This window comes from Bufo bufo, chromosome 11, assembly GCF_905171765.1.
Source record: "Bufo bufo chromosome 11, aBufBuf1.1, whole genome shotgun sequence".
Taxonomy (NCBI): Eukaryota; Metazoa; Chordata; class Amphibia; order Anura; family Bufonidae; genus Bufo; species Bufo bufo.
In genome coordinates, this window is record NC_053399.1 from 82,603,882 (window position 1) to 82,619,514 (window position 15,633).

The window sequence follows — 15,633 nt, forward strand, 5'->3', positions numbered from 1 at the left end:
AGGTGGTCAGGGCAGCAGGGTAACTATAGGTTGTGGGCTTGTCTGAAGAGGTGGGTTTTCAGGTTTAGTTCCTTTTGAAAGTTTCCAAGGTAGGTGAGTGTCTAATATGTTGTGGTAGAGGGTTGCAGGGTATGGGGGCTGCATGGGAGAAACCTTGGAGATAAGAGGAGAGTAGAGAAGGAGATCTTGTGAGGATTGGAGATTCCGTGTGGAAAAGCACTAGGAGATCAGGTCAGTTATATGGAAGGGACAGGTTGTGGACGGCCTTGAATTTTTATAGTGTTTTATACTGGATTTTCTGGGCAATTGGGAGATAGTGAAGGGATTAGCAGAGAGAAGAGACAGGAGAGTAACGGGGTGAGAGGTGGATTAGTCGGGCGGCAGAGTTGAGGACAGATTGGAGGGGTACAAGAGTGCTACATGGGAGGCCACAGAGGAGGATGTTACAGTAGTCTAGGTGGGAGATGATGAGGGCATGTACAAGCATTTTTGCACATTATGGATTGAAGAATGTGCGGATCTGAGAGATATTCCTGTGTTGGAGGCGACAGGAGGTGGAAAGGGCTAGGATGTGCGGCTGAACAACAGAGCGGAATCAAAGGTGACCCCCAAGGCAGAGGATTAGGTGGACCTGGGAGAGCGTGCCTATGATAGAAAGGTCTGATGAGGGGGCTGAGTGAGATGAGGAAAAATGATCAATTCTGTGGAAGGAAGGAAGGAAAAAAAGATAGGAGATAGATACCAGATAGATCAATAAATATGAGATGGATAGATAGGAGATATATAGATCGATAGATGATATTATGGATGTATTATGCACTAGAAGCACAGCTGTATGCAGAGTACCTACGGGTTCATAATACTGATCTATAAGGAGTCCACATTTATGGCACTGTCCAGTGACACACTCTGCGCTCTACCGGGAGGTAGCATTTAATGCATGATCCTGGGTTTCGCCCCTTCCCGCACAAGCAGAGAAAACGATTCATCTCGCCCGGCTTCCCTGAGATGCTATTTTAGGTGACAGTATTGCAGAGTCACGTTCACAGCAATGCTAGAGAAGAATATTCCTCTCCCCTTGGTTACAAATCAGGCTTTTCATCTCCGAGCTCTGCAGATTACCTGCATTCCCTGCTGTTTTTCTAAGGGACAACGACAAGGAACTGCTGACATGGAGAATTATAAAACAGCACCTTGTAAACGGGGATAGGCAAAACAGCTGACTACATGACAAGCGCTTATTACAATATTATTGTACGGCAGAAATGTTTTATAGATCTGCTAAAACCATAAATACCCAAACTTCACATCCCTGTAACATTATGATAACAAAAGGAACAAGAACGGCCCGATTTGTATTAATATCTACAGCCTGGCAGGGGAAATAATGCATTTTAAAGAAAAGGCACATTACAAGAAAACACATTTGCTGAAACAAAGTCATATTTTACAGCTGGATGCTACACAGCGCTGTTCGCGCGACCTTACGTTTTCAGGTTTGGCAATAAAGTAACATTTGTGAAGAAAAACAAAGTAATCAGCTTCAGTTTTCCATGTTTTACAGAAACCGCCTTCCTGCAACTTTAACCCAAAGTGCTGTTTTAGGTTTACAAATAAAACAGTAAATTTAAATCACAAAAAAAAAAAACTAGAATTCTATCTCGAGAGTTGACAAATGTGTTTTGCTCAGATAATCCTGAGTTCAAAAAGGTTTTCCGGTTCTTACACATTGATGATCTAACCTCACCACCGCCGATCAGCTACAACAGGCAGCCGCAATGTGTCTGCCAAGAAAAAACGGATGCAATACATGTCATCTGCATTTTTTGCGGACCGTAACACATACAGTCATGTGAATGCACCCTAAGTGGTTATGTGTAAATAAGAAATGATACTATATCTGGCCATTATGTCGCTCATATCTGGCATTTTTTTCTCACCAGCCTTCTCCTCTGCAGGCTCTATCTCAGCTCCAAGGTGGTGGATATTAGCGGTTATGATGCCTCCCTTACATAGCACACAGAGAAGAGGAGTACCTGGTCCGCTATTTCTCTGTAACACATCCTCTGAACATCAACATTGAAAATATTATACAGCAGTACTGAGCAGTGTTGATGTGAATACTGCACTGGGGTGAGACAGAAAACTTACTAGAAACAGCAGCATCTTTGTGTGTCTCTGCCTCTGTCTCCCTCCAGCAGCTCCTCTTCCCCTGTCCAAAGGCTTCTAAGGGCAGCATTTAACCTAATTTCTCAACCAGTTGATAATATATCTAGTCTAGTCTTTCAAGGTGGATTTTAGCAGTACACCGAGAGTGAATGATCAGTTCATGCACACGACTGTATGTATTTTGAGGTCCACAAAAAAACGGATGCCGTCCGTGTGCATTCCGTATTTTGTGGAACGGAACAGGTGGCCCCTAATAGAACAGTACTATCCTTGTCCGTAATGCGGACAATAATAGGACAAGTAGATAAGCCCTTATGCAAAGTTTTTTTTTTTACAGTGCATATTTAAAGTAAATTGAGGTAATTTTTTACAAATTTTGGCGCAGACCACCGCCAAAGGTGAAGCCCAAGCCTGATCATATTTTAGCTGGTGAGAGCCAAGGAGAGTTCTAGATCTAAAATCTCTTAGGTAGAGATGAGCGAACGTCTCTTTTAAGTTCGGTGTCTAAAGTTCGGCTTCCGGTTAGCGGAGGATCCCGATATGGATTCCGAATTCCGTTGTGGTCCGTGGTAGCGGAATCAATAATGGCCATTATTGATTCCGCTACCACGGACCACAACGAAATTCGGAATCCATATCGGGATCCTCCGCTAACCGGAAGCCGAACTTTAGACGCCGAACTTAAAACAGAAGTTCGCTCATCTCTACTCTTAGGGCCTGCTCACATGTCCTTTTATGGAACTGTTTTTCACATCAAAAACACCTATAAAAAACCCCCCATTCATTTCAATGGGAGGAAGAACTTGTTGCTTTTTTTTTTACACTCTGAAAAAAACAACATGGGATAAAGAAGCAGTGGAATCCGCACTGATTCATCCATTCAAATGAATGGGAAGCTGAAAAAATAGGAGGCTGGGGAAAAAAAAAGCCCAACGTTTTCAGCGTATTTTCAAAATCCGTTGTGGGAATATTCCCTTATTGTTTTGTGCCTACAACTCCTACTAAGACCTAAGTATCTCCATGGTTATAGACAACAAACGAACCCTCAGTTTAGCCCGGTGCCAAAGTCATACCTCCTTCTATCTGCCCCCTACTTCTTATTAACATACATTTGGTTGGTAGGAAGGAAATGCAGGATCTGACTACACTCAATGTTTTCTTGTAGTCTGTAACCATGGAGACATCTATTTGTAGACACAAAACAGTAGGATTTTTAGCTAAGGCAGATATCTGCTCGTGGTTTAGTGCTATTCAAGAGGTTAAACCAGGAGCAGGTCTATGGCATTCATACTAAAAAACCACAGCAGAAACCGAAGGGGTTTCTGCCGCAGAATGAGTAGTGGATTTTGCCTTTGCAAAATATGTTGTTTGAATGGGGCCTTATCACGGTTCTTTTGCGGCCTTTGATCTCCCTCAGGCACAATGTCTTGGGTGAAACTGTTACCATCTGCTTCCCTATAGCTAAGCTCCTGTGTACGTAGGGGAGTGGATCACGACCAGAAAGAAAAATAATCGAGGCCTTAAGACCTTATAGCCCAATGATCTTTGCATGTCGATCAATACTTACAACCACACCCCTATATAAATACACTAAAACTATTGGCAAGAATGTCTCTGCCCAGGCCAAATCACAAATGAAAGATGGCTACTTTACTGGAAATCCATTTACTGCATTCCCAATAACGTGATAAACAGCCCCCACCCTCAACCACTAGGAGCTGTTAGTGTGATTCTCGCTGGAGGTGATGGCAGATATTGATCAGCAATGACGGCCATCTTTCATAAATTAACACTGAGCAAGAACCAACAATACAGCCGAGCATCACTAAAGTATATGCTGTCGTCTAATAAAGCCTTTCAGATCCTTCAAAGACATAGTTAGCCAGAAAATATTAGACCTTAAGAAAACATGCTGAAACCTTGTATGAAGGACTGACCATAGACCCTACAGGGAATCTTCCCGGTGGGCTAATGCACCATAGGGCCAACCCAAACCTCTTCACTGCTGTTGGCCAGTTACATTGTAATGAGGGAACTTTAGGGGTCATTATTAAAGGAAGTCTAGGCAGCATGCTGAAGGTAGGGCTGGCATGGCGTTGTGGCCCACATCTCACCTCCTAAGCCCCCTGCTCCATATCCATATTAGAGACAACTGGAGGAGGAGAGTACGTGGCAGCTATTGATGTCCACCACAGAGGGACAGCTTCATAGCCCAGACTAAAAACATACTTGGCTATTTTTAGAACTCCCATAGAAGTAAATGGAGAGAGACACAGATGCACAGCCACCTCTCCATTCACAGTGGAAAAAAGAGATGGGGCACTGTCCTTGAGACAGGTGGAGGTCCCAAAGGTGGGTATTCCATAAATGTCCAGAAAGGAATAACCCTTTCATGTGAATGCCATTTTTCGGTCCAAGATTAAGGGCTCATTTCAATCTGTATCAATCTTTTAAGCAGTCCAATGCTGGCCATACAATTAAACAAATATCAGCTGAATCTGCCTATTTCGTCAGGATCGGCTGACCGATTAATGTGTATGGGGGCCTCCTGACCCTCCCCAGAAAGCAGAATGATTTGTATTGCCCGATCCTTGTGTCTTCGAGGAGTTAAGTGCCTGCCACAGGTGTTAGGCGGGCAGCTTTCTCCCCATTCCAACAAGTGCACCCTTTGCACAGTTGAGTGTGCATGTGTATGAAGGATCGGGAGCTGGACAAGCATTTGGCTGATATATATTTTATGGGGCCTAAACCCCTTCTTATTTTTTATGGAGCTCAAAATTGCCTGTACAGACATATAGTTAAAGAGGTTCTGTCCCAAAATTAAATCTTTTGTATCTACAAAGGGTATCCCAAACACTGCATATTTATGCCCTGTATACCTGTTTTTCATGTCAGCACTTTGCTTCCCTTGTTCTCAGCATCACTGAATCCTGGCAGGATGTTTACATTAAGAACTTCCTGTTTTAATCAGCTTCCCACTGTATTTGCTAACCAGGCCCAGCATGCTTTGCTCTGTAATGTTTTTCAGTGCTTATTCCACCAGCCATACTGCTCCCTCTACAATAGTTATGCCCTCTACACAACCTCTCTCTATGTTAGTTAAGTGGAGCAAGCTATCCTGGGACTGGTTAGCAAAACCAGCAAGAAGCTGATGAAAGCAGGAAGTTCTGCAGGTTTGCATCCTGCCAGGATGCAGTAATGCTGAGAACTTCTTGCTGGTTTTGCTAACCAGTCTCATTCAGCCCGCTGTTTTTTGACAGAATGATTTGTATTCAGTAAGCTCCCTCTAGTGGCCAACAAACATTTCTCTACACAGGGGATTTTGGGGGCTCTATCGCTCTAACTCCCAAGATGATAAATTATTATAGATCTATGTAAAAAAAAAAGTTTAAGAAAGTAGAAATTAATTTTACAGTAATAGTGTGCAACACATAGACAAATGACAAACATCACAGCTGTGTAGGCGGTAGAGTTTTACCTAGAGAGCATTCCTAGGGGTGTAACATTGAGGGATCCCATGAGCATTGCCAAGGCCATTCCTGGGGCTTCCCGTTCTATTACTTCTTTCGTGGCCTATGGAGAGAAATAATTGACATTCATATTATTATTATGCCCCATTCAGTAGATAAATATTGGGAAACTTACCAATTTGATGCATTATATATTAAATTTACAATTTTTAAACTTTGTGGCATTGGGGCATTTAACAGGTTTTAAGCATCTTATTGCCACCCTAGGTAGGTGCTTCCTTTGCAAAGTCAACCAGGAAGCCAGCAGCTACCTGGGATTGAGTGCAACAGGTTAAGCTACACCAACAACTAGTGATTAAGAGATAAAACGAGTCCACAGACTTCTATGGTTTCCATACCAGAGCTCCAAATAACTGGTAGGTCTTCGCATGAGGGTTGTATCTCTTTCAAAGTCATTCTAACTCATCTGTGGCTCAAGAGGCTCCTGTTTTAGAATCATGTATTTGCAGATATTCCCACTTTTTCCATAAGTCCTTGACCATACCAATTAAAAAAAAAACCTAAAATAATTTCCGTGATTAGAGAAACACGGCTGCTTTCTTCCATAAACAGTGCCATATATGAACATGGGTTGTGTAAGACTGAACACTTGAATGCCATATACAAGCTGAGGACAGGTTTGGTGCTCTTTCTGGGAGAAACCTCTTTAAAAGCATAGTCCAGGATTAACCGGCACTTAGCAACACAATCCTTCGATTATCAACTTTAAAACAAGACTGTGACTCTAGCTCAACTGTAGCCTGAGATATTTCTGGTTAAAGAGGCCACCGGTTTCATTCGGTTCTTATCTCAATCAGCGTGGAGGACAAGAGGGTGCAGTGCGGGTCATGCTGAAAGACTGCAGGGAGGATAGACAAAGATCCTCTCTCCCTGGGGCAAGGGTGGGGGGATAAAATGGACTTTAGTGAATGGCATCAATCCTCTGTATCCCTCTGTTACATATAGGGATTTTTTCCCCCCAAAAATGAGTGAGAAAATACTTAGGGATTCATATTCCCAAAGACACCAAAGACTTATACTTACATAATTTTACCCCCCTCTTAAAAGAAATACGGGATTTACTTCAGACTTACAACCTACCTTATCTCTCCTGGATGGGTCGGAAAAACATTTTAAAAGCCTATGTAATGCCCAAAATCTTATACGTTATGCAGTTAGTCCCAATATGGCTTCCTAAATCCTTTCTCTTAAGTATAAGAAGTATGTTCTCTAGGTTTTTATGGAATGGCAAGAAGCCTCGTATCTCTCATAGAATCCTGACTAGAAATAAGGAACAAGGGGGTCTGGGATTGCCAGATGTCGCTAGCTATTATAAAGCAATACAGCTCAATAGATGGCTTGAACTAGTAGACCCTAAAAGACAACCAGATGTGCATGCTATATGCAGACATAGTGCGGGCCAAAGTTTTCAGTAACATCTCTGGCTACCAGATAAATACACAAAAATAGATATAGGTGTAGACCCCATGCTCATAGGGCTAGGAGAGGTCTGGAGAGAAATTAGCAAAACTCTGGCACCCAACCCATCTCCACTGATGCCGGTAAGCCTTATCCCGGAACTCCTTAATAAAAATAATAGAGACAAACCGCAGCTATGGTCTTATCTTACATCAACTAGGCACGCCTGAGGTAGAATCTTCCATCCTCGAATTGCTTCCACGTGAGATAGTGGACTCATAAGGATTTTTTCTCATGAAGTCCCATATTAGAGCTGTGTGCGGGGAATTGAAAGAGCAGTACTCACTGCAAAGGTCTATGACTGATTTTGAGAAATTGATATGCTCACCAATCACAGTCGCAAGAAAGGTTGCAAAGCTTTATCCTTTGGTGGGAGGCCTGGGAGAACCACTGAAGCCCCTATATCTTAGGGAATGGGAAAAGGAATTGAATAGAGTTCTAAGTGATGCAGAAGTTAAAAGGGTACTAGCAAACTCGCATGGATTCTCAGTATGTACTCGTCTAAAGGAGAACCACTTCAAATTGCTAACAAGGTGGTATAGAACACCTGACCTCCTCTTTAGGAGAGGTTTGTCTGATGCAAGGGAGTGTTGGAGATGTGGAGGTGGAATAGGTACATTATCACATATATGGTGGGACTGTCCCAGAATCAAAGCTTATTGGGGAGAAGTAGAAGCAATAATGCGGAAACTCACAACTCCAGATTTCAAGCTCAAGCTAGAAATGGTAGTTCTATCCCTTCCCACATCGGATTACGCTCCGTCAAAAAAGAACCTAGTATCGCATCTCCTAGCAGCAGCCAAGATGATAATTCCTCTACATTGGCTATACACAAACCCTCCCTCCATACTTGAATGGAAAGCTAAGGTTAACCAAATTTGTAGATTTGAGGAGATGACTGGGTGGATAAATAGGACTCGTGATAGGTTCCTGAAGTTGTGGAGTCCTTGGAGATCTCTGGCGGAGGCGCCTCCTGGTGGCAGTAACACTAGTAGCGGTAATACTATCAACTGAAGGAAACAATGTATGTCAAGGTCCTGAGTGTTTTCCTGGCTTTGTGATTATTTGTTTCTCCATAAGGGCTCACTCCATAACACCTGTTCACACATGAGGCCTTTGCAGCATTTTATTTTAAAAATGACTGGAGTTAAAATAATAATAATAATAATAATAATAATAATAATAATAATGCAGCAAAACTCAAAGAATTAACAAACCACTGGTGTCAAATATGTTAAAATTACACTCCCTTTTCACCCAGGTAAATAGGGGTGGTATTTTTTGGGGGGGAAAGTGGCAACCCTAGGTGTGCTGCATCTGTAACAACCCTTACTGTGAAAATGGTACATTATTCACAGGTCACACAAAAAACACAGTAAAAAACAAAACCAGAATTGCTGCTTTCTATTCATCTTCTCTACTAAAACAGAATAAAAAGCAATAAAAAAAATGGTACCAATGAAAAATATAAATCATTTCCCAAAAGACAAGCCGTCACAAAGTTACACCGTTAGAAAGATAAAAATGTTCTGGGTCCTGGAATGCGACGACACAAAAACAAATTATTTCGAAAAAAAGAAAAGAAAAAAAAAGGGGGTTTTACGGTGAAAGGCGTAGAACATAATAAAAACAATATAATTTGTGCCACCGTAATCAGAATGACCCAGAGAATAAAGTTATTATGTCATTTATACATAGAACGGCTGTTAGCCCCGTGCTGTGCTCCTATTCCTTTGCAGTGTATGTAAGGAGATAATAAATTGGCCTTTATAGAACTGGTGAGTGCTTCCTTCAATGACACAATTTAATAATGCATAAGCTGTAGTGTGTAGCTGCAAAAAAAATTCAAATGAGGTGTAATTGAAAAAAAAAAAAACAACGTAATTCTGGCACCGCTTTATGGGTTTTATTTTTACTGTGTTGCCTTTATTTTATTTTTACTGACCTGTTGCCTTCATTCTCCAGGTTAGTATGATTACAACGATACATCTGTATAGTTATTCTTGCGTTTTAATACAGAAAAAACGAAAAACCTTGAAAAAATTTTTTTTTCTTCATCTCCATATTCTGACCCCTATAACTTTTTTGGGCTTATTTTCATTGATACCACTTTGGAGTGTGTATGACTTTTTGATAACTTTTATTAAATTTTTGGGTGAAGGTGAAGCGACCCAAAAAAGGCAAATCGGCCATTTTGATTTTTTGTTTTCCATTTCGCAGTTTGCCGTATGGGATAAATATTTTAATAGTATGGCTGTTTTCACATGTGGCAATGCGCACTACGTTCATTTTTATATTGTTTATTTTGGGGTGATTAGATTTTTTAAATTTTTCACATTTTTCATTTTTTTTAAAACTTTTTAATAGCTCCCCTAGGGAACTTGAACAAGCAATCACTAGATTGCTTCTCTCATAGACCCTAATGGATTAGCATTGGTGTCTATAAGACTTAGGCCCCTTGCAGACGAGCGAGTATTCCGCGCGGGTGCGATGCGTGATGCGAACGCATTGCGCCCGCACTGAATCCGGACCCATTCATTTCAATGGACCTGTGTACATGAGCGTTATTTTTCACGCATCACTTGTGCGTTGCGTGAAAATCTCAGCATGTTCTATATTCTGCGATTTTCACGCAACGCTGGCCCCATAGAAGTGAATGGGGCTGCGTTTTTCACGGATGGTTGCTAAGAGATGTTGTTTGTAAACCTTCCGTTTTTTAGCACGCGCTTTTGCACCAGCGCAAAAAAAAAATCACGAATTTTTCACTGAATGCATCCGCAACTATTCCGCTCACGCTCGTCTGCAAGGGGCCTTATGCTATGTTCCTATGGAGCCACGTCACAGGTAGGTTCTCCATAGAAACCTATCTGTGGTAGTTTTGGATCATTCAGGAGGACGAGCCTGCTGCATACACTATCTGTCTTCCCAATCCCCGCTAGGGCGAGCTGGTGCACACCCGGGAACACGCACTTCCAAGTTTTTGAGCTCCCATATGCCATCGTCAAATCCAAAGGGCGTTACCCTGGCAGTTCCCTGATATTCACCCTTTAACCCATATACAAGGATATGGACTTCGCTGCTGGCTACTACTTCCCAGAGTAGTCTCTGTATGATTGACACCAAGAGGCAGTCAAAATCGTGGTCAGGGACAGGCTGAGGTCAGGGCATGCAATAGGGGAACAGGTCCAAGGTCACGGTAGATAGCTTAGGATCTATACAGAGGTCTGGCACAGGTCAGGTCAGGCAACAGAAGGTCAGAGTACAGTAAACAGGCAGAAAGTCAGTACACGGGCAGACAGAATACAGCACAGCTGTGCAGGAACTTAGGAACATATTGCTCAGGTACCCTTGCGGGCCAGCAGTGGCTTGCAGCTGCCGCTGTAACAGATTGAATGGCAGCTTATAGTAGTATAATGACCATGACTTGAAACATGTATTAAAAGAAAGGGGGTGGGGAGTTGATAAAGGGGCCTTAGTCTGTAACATAGATACATAATGCATCCTCTACTAATTTTACGCAGAAAAGTAATCAACAGAAAATAATTTAAACACTTTTCTTTTATTTGGGTAGTCATTTCTTTCATAATGTATTTTTATGTCATTATTCTGAAATATTGTTTCCTGTGTGCTAGTGATCACTTTTCAGCTTGTGCTGTGTATAATGGAGGCAGGAGCAGCAGTTACCTCATAATCATCAGAAGGAAAAGATTACAATGAAAGGTAATACGTATAATATAAAGTCTGGGCAGACAACACTGGGTCACACTTCTGGCCAGGCGGTATTGCCTAAAATTACAATATCAATGTATTTATTTCTTTATTTGCTTTTTATTTCTGCTCTCCGACAGTCCCTTGGAGAATGAATGGAGCGGTAGTGAGCACGCTTTACCTGCTGCTCCTCTGGATAAGCAGAACGCTCACCAATGAGTTAATTATCCCAAATCCTTTGGATAGGGGTTGTCACTTTAACCCCTAATGCAGCTAAGGCATTATTTTGGCGCTAAGGTCGCAGGGATTTTTTTACTTTAACTTTCCGTTTTATTTCCCATGGAACAGATAAGGGATTGTTTTTTGCAGAATGGACTGTATTTTTCAATGGCATCATTTTGGGGTACATACTGCACAACAATAACGCTTTTGGGGGAAAAAAAGCAGCTTGCTGTTGCACTTTATATCATTCATCATGTGACATAACTAGTATGTTACTTTTATTCTATGGGTCAATACGATTAAAGCAATACTAAATGTGTGTGAATATATATATTTATTTATTTTGCTTCTTTTTCACAATAAAGAAACGTCTCATTCAAAATAAATAAATAAATGAATCAAATAAAGTTTATCATGCTGGTGATTAGTGATAGGGAAAGAGCTCCAGCAGAAAGGACACGCTAACTGAGCTGTGAAAGAGAGAGCTCAAGCGAAAAAGACACACACCCTGAGCTGTGATGGGGAAAGCTGCAGCAGAAAGGACACATCCACTGAGCTGTGATAGCTGGAAGAGAAAGGACAACCCCCGAGCGACGACTGTGAGAGAGCTGAAGCAGAAAGGACATGCCCCATGAGCTGAGATAGGAAGAGAGCTGAAGCAGAAAGGACACACTGTCTGAGCTGTGATAGGAAGAGAGCTAAAGCAGAAAGGACATGCCCCATGAGCTGTGATAGGAAGAGAGCTGAAGCAGAAAGGACACGCTGTCTGAGCTGTGATGGAGAAGAGAGCTGAAGCAGAAAGGACACACTGTCTGAGCTGTGACAGGAAGAGAGCTCCAGCAGAAAGGACATGCCCCATGAGCTGTGATAGGAAGAGAGCTAAAGCAGAAAGGACATGCCCCATGAGCTGTGATAGGAAGAGAGCTGAAGCAGAAAGGACATGCCCCATGAGCTGTGATAGGAAGAGAGCTAAAGCAGAAAGGACATGCCCCATGAGCTGTGATAGGAAGAGAGCTGAAGCAGAAAGGACATGCCCCATGAGCTGTGATAGAGAAGAGAGCTGAAGCAGAAAGGACACATTGTCTGAGCTGTGATGGAGAAGAGAGCTGCAGCATAAAGGACACACTGTCTGAGCTGCGATGAAGAAGAGAGCTGAAGCAGAAAGAACACGCTTCCTGAGCTGTGACAGGGAGAGAGCTGCAGCATAAAGGACATGCCCCATGAGCTGTGATGGAGAAGAGAGCTGCAGCATAAAGGACATGCCACTGAACTGTCATAGGGAAAAGGATGCAGAAGAAATGACACGCCCCCTAGGCTGCCAACATGAACTACATCTAGTACAGCAATTGGTACCCGAGATCTCTCCATTCATTGCTACATGTGAGATACAGGGCTGGTTTTATCTTTAGTAAGAAAGACATTGTCATGGGATATAAAATGTCTGATTCTCATTTTCTAAAAAGATATTTTTGGAATATGTTTTTAATTTACAAAAAAAATAAAAATAATAATAATAAAAAAAAAATAGATAAATACTATGTATGTCACTCACCAAAGAGACTGTGCACAAATCCACAGCAGAACTGGATTATTGAAGATACATCATTGCGTGCACATCACATACTACCGCCACCAGAACTATACACAGAGATCTATCCTCATCAGCATGTTTAAAAATGGATTAACGGTAAAATGAGCAGATGTACCATGAAAAGGGAACGTCTGAGACGGATCAAAGGAGAACAACTGTCACTATGCTTGGAATAGGAGAAAAGTTCGAAGGCAGAACCATAAATGTGATGATACATTTTATTTTCAAGCACGCACATCATTACTGTACACAGCATCTCGAGGTCACATTAGGATACGGTAACAGCAACATAATATACAGTAAATGGGAAAGAAGCATCTAATGGCATACAAGAGCAGAGTAGCACGTAGACCCATCAGTGTCCTCCAGAGCTTGCCTGTGGAGGGAACATTAACCCCTTAAGAACAAAGCTATTTTCAATTTTTTTTTGTGTGTTTTCATTTTTCACTCCCTGTATTCCCAGCCCCATAACGTTTTTACTTTTCCATTCACAGAGACATAGGAGGGCTTGTTTCTTGCCGTTGTATTTTCCAAAGGCACCATCTTATTTTGCATAGAATTCACTTTTTTAAATTCCCCCTTGGGGACTTGAACATGCAATCATCTGATCGCTTCTCCCATACACTGCAATGAATAACTATGGCAGTCTATGGGAGACTTGCTGTGTTCCTATCCTTGGGACCCAAGGCTGCCACAACAACCGAACGGCTCCTTCGCTTGGGCCTCAGGAACACGGCGCTTCCGGGATTTCACCGTCCATGTGCCGTGGCCACATCTGGGCAGAAGCCTGGCGGCTAGGACACCCTCTGAACTTCTGAGCAGGGACCATGTTAAAACCCTGGACTTCCACCTTAAGAAGTTAAAGGGGATCAACTTAAGTAATACTTATACTTAATCCATTTAAGGCTGGGGCTTCTTTAACTGCCACACACATCATGATATCTCAGACGCAACCTGTCAGTCGGGTGTCTTGCAACCTTCTCTTCATGGCATCTCGCAGGTCACAACACATCCCCGTTCACTTTCATTATTTGAGAGGCAGGTTGTGCCATGGAAAAAGCAGCTCCCTCCTTAGATCCACTTATCGCCATCGGGTTATATCAAACTTCACTGAAGTTTCACATTTAGAAAGTAAGGCCTCTTTCAGACGAGCGTGTCCAGTGTGGAAAACACTCTCTGTGTGGCAGCGTGATTTCCCGTCATTTCACAGAATCACATGGCATCATATTGATTTATAATCCTGTGCGTCACTGCCGGACCTTGCAAGTACTAAATTATATTGACATAATGCTGTCAGTATCAGATAATGCAGAGACACACAGCATTAGAAATCATTATACGTAGCGCGTTTCCTCAATTTATTTATTTATTATTATTATTTTTTGATTTATTTTAATTTTATCTTCTATTTACTGGCTAACATAGTGCAAAGATTTTTCATTTTCCACGCTGGACACACTTGTCTGAAATAGGCCTAAAATGAAGCGATACAGACTATGATGATATTAGCCAAATGGGTATGTTGATCCTGTCATTGAAGTCACCTTGGGCCCAAAATAGTCCAATACTACAATAATTAAGTCGCCTCGGGCCAAAAATAATAATCTTGGGCCCAATAATAATACAATAATATTGATGGTAGTTAATTTATTCAGCATAAAGCCAGGGTAGCTAATTGTTTTCATTTTGGAAAAACACATATCCAAGACTTTGACCATAATCTTCACATCAACAGTAAGAAAGAGATAGGTCTATAATGGAGTCAGGTATCACAGGGTCTGTATTGGGTTTGGGTAAAAACGCTATCACAGCCTCCCTCATAGAATCTGGTAAACCTTGACCATCACTTGCTGATATAAAAACCTCTGAGAGACACAGTAGAAAGACCTCACCTATCTGCTCCTAGATCATGGCCAGAAGGCCATTAAGTCCCAGGACTTTCATATTGGCTAGATATGTCACAGACTCCTGTATCTCCTCCAATCCAAGGTTCCACTTTTTTGCAAGAGCCTAGAGACCCTCCATATCTAAGGTGACATTCGTAGTATAGATGCCAACATTTAAAGTAGTAGTGCAAAATGAAAAGTCAAGCAAAGAATGGAGGAGTTAATAAATAGGCAAGCACAGAAGAAAATGAGGACAACTAATGAAAATGAGGACAACTAAGACCTCACCTATCTGCTCCTAGAACATGGCCAGAAGGCCATCAAGTCCCAGGACTTTCATGTTGGCTAGAGATGTCACAGACTCCTGTATCTCCTCCAATCCAAGGTTCCACTTTTTTGCAAGAGCCTAGAGACCCTCCATATCTAAGGTGACATTCGTAGTATAGATGCCAACATTTAAAGTAGTAGTGCAAAATGAAAAGTCAAGCAAAGAATGGAGGAGTTAATAAATAGACAAGCACAGAAGAAAACGAGGACAACTAATGAATTTCAAGTCATGGGGAACAGATATCAGTGATGTCCAAGTGTTAAAAGGTTAAAAATCAAACATTTAGAAAATAAAACAGGACTTCCAAAGCGAAAGTAGTTAGTTAAACTGGCACAAAATCAACCGTGAGCAGGTATGATGATGTCATCACCAATAGTTATGATGTCAACACAGTTGAGAAGAAACTTGTACGGAGAACCAGACAGTAAGTAAGAATGCTAAAGTGGTCTCATTTTGTTACATTGTTTGTGTAAAACCAGGGTTAAAACAGTTAAACTGGCACAATACCATAGGTGAGCAGGTATGATGATGTCATCATCAATATTCATGATGTCAGCATATTTAAGAAGAAATTTGTATGGAGAACCAGGCAGTAAGTAAAATAGTTAAACTGGCACAATACCATACGTGAGCAGGTATGATGATGTCATCACCAATAGTTATGATGTCAACACAGTTGAGAAGAAACTTGTATGGAGATCCAGACAGTAAGTAAGAATGCTGAAGTGGTCACATATTGTT

At 41.7% G+C, this 15,633-nt stretch overlaps 1 protein-coding gene across 13 annotated transcripts in view; it reads right to left on the reverse strand.

The window, feature by feature from the left end:
- The window catches only part of GPHN (gephyrin), a 268,675-nt gene that overhangs the window by 131,400 nt on the left and 121,642 nt on the right, over positions 1 to 15,633 (reverse strand). For all 13 annotated transcript variants that reach the window (XM_040411337.1, XM_040411335.1, XM_040411331.1 and 10 more), the window contains exon 5: positions 5,648 to 5,742. In XM_040411337.1, the coding sequence (XP_040267271.1) occupies positions 5,648 to 5,742 (95 nt within the window). The remainder of the gene's footprint in view (positions 1 to 5,647; positions 5,743 to 15,633) is intronic.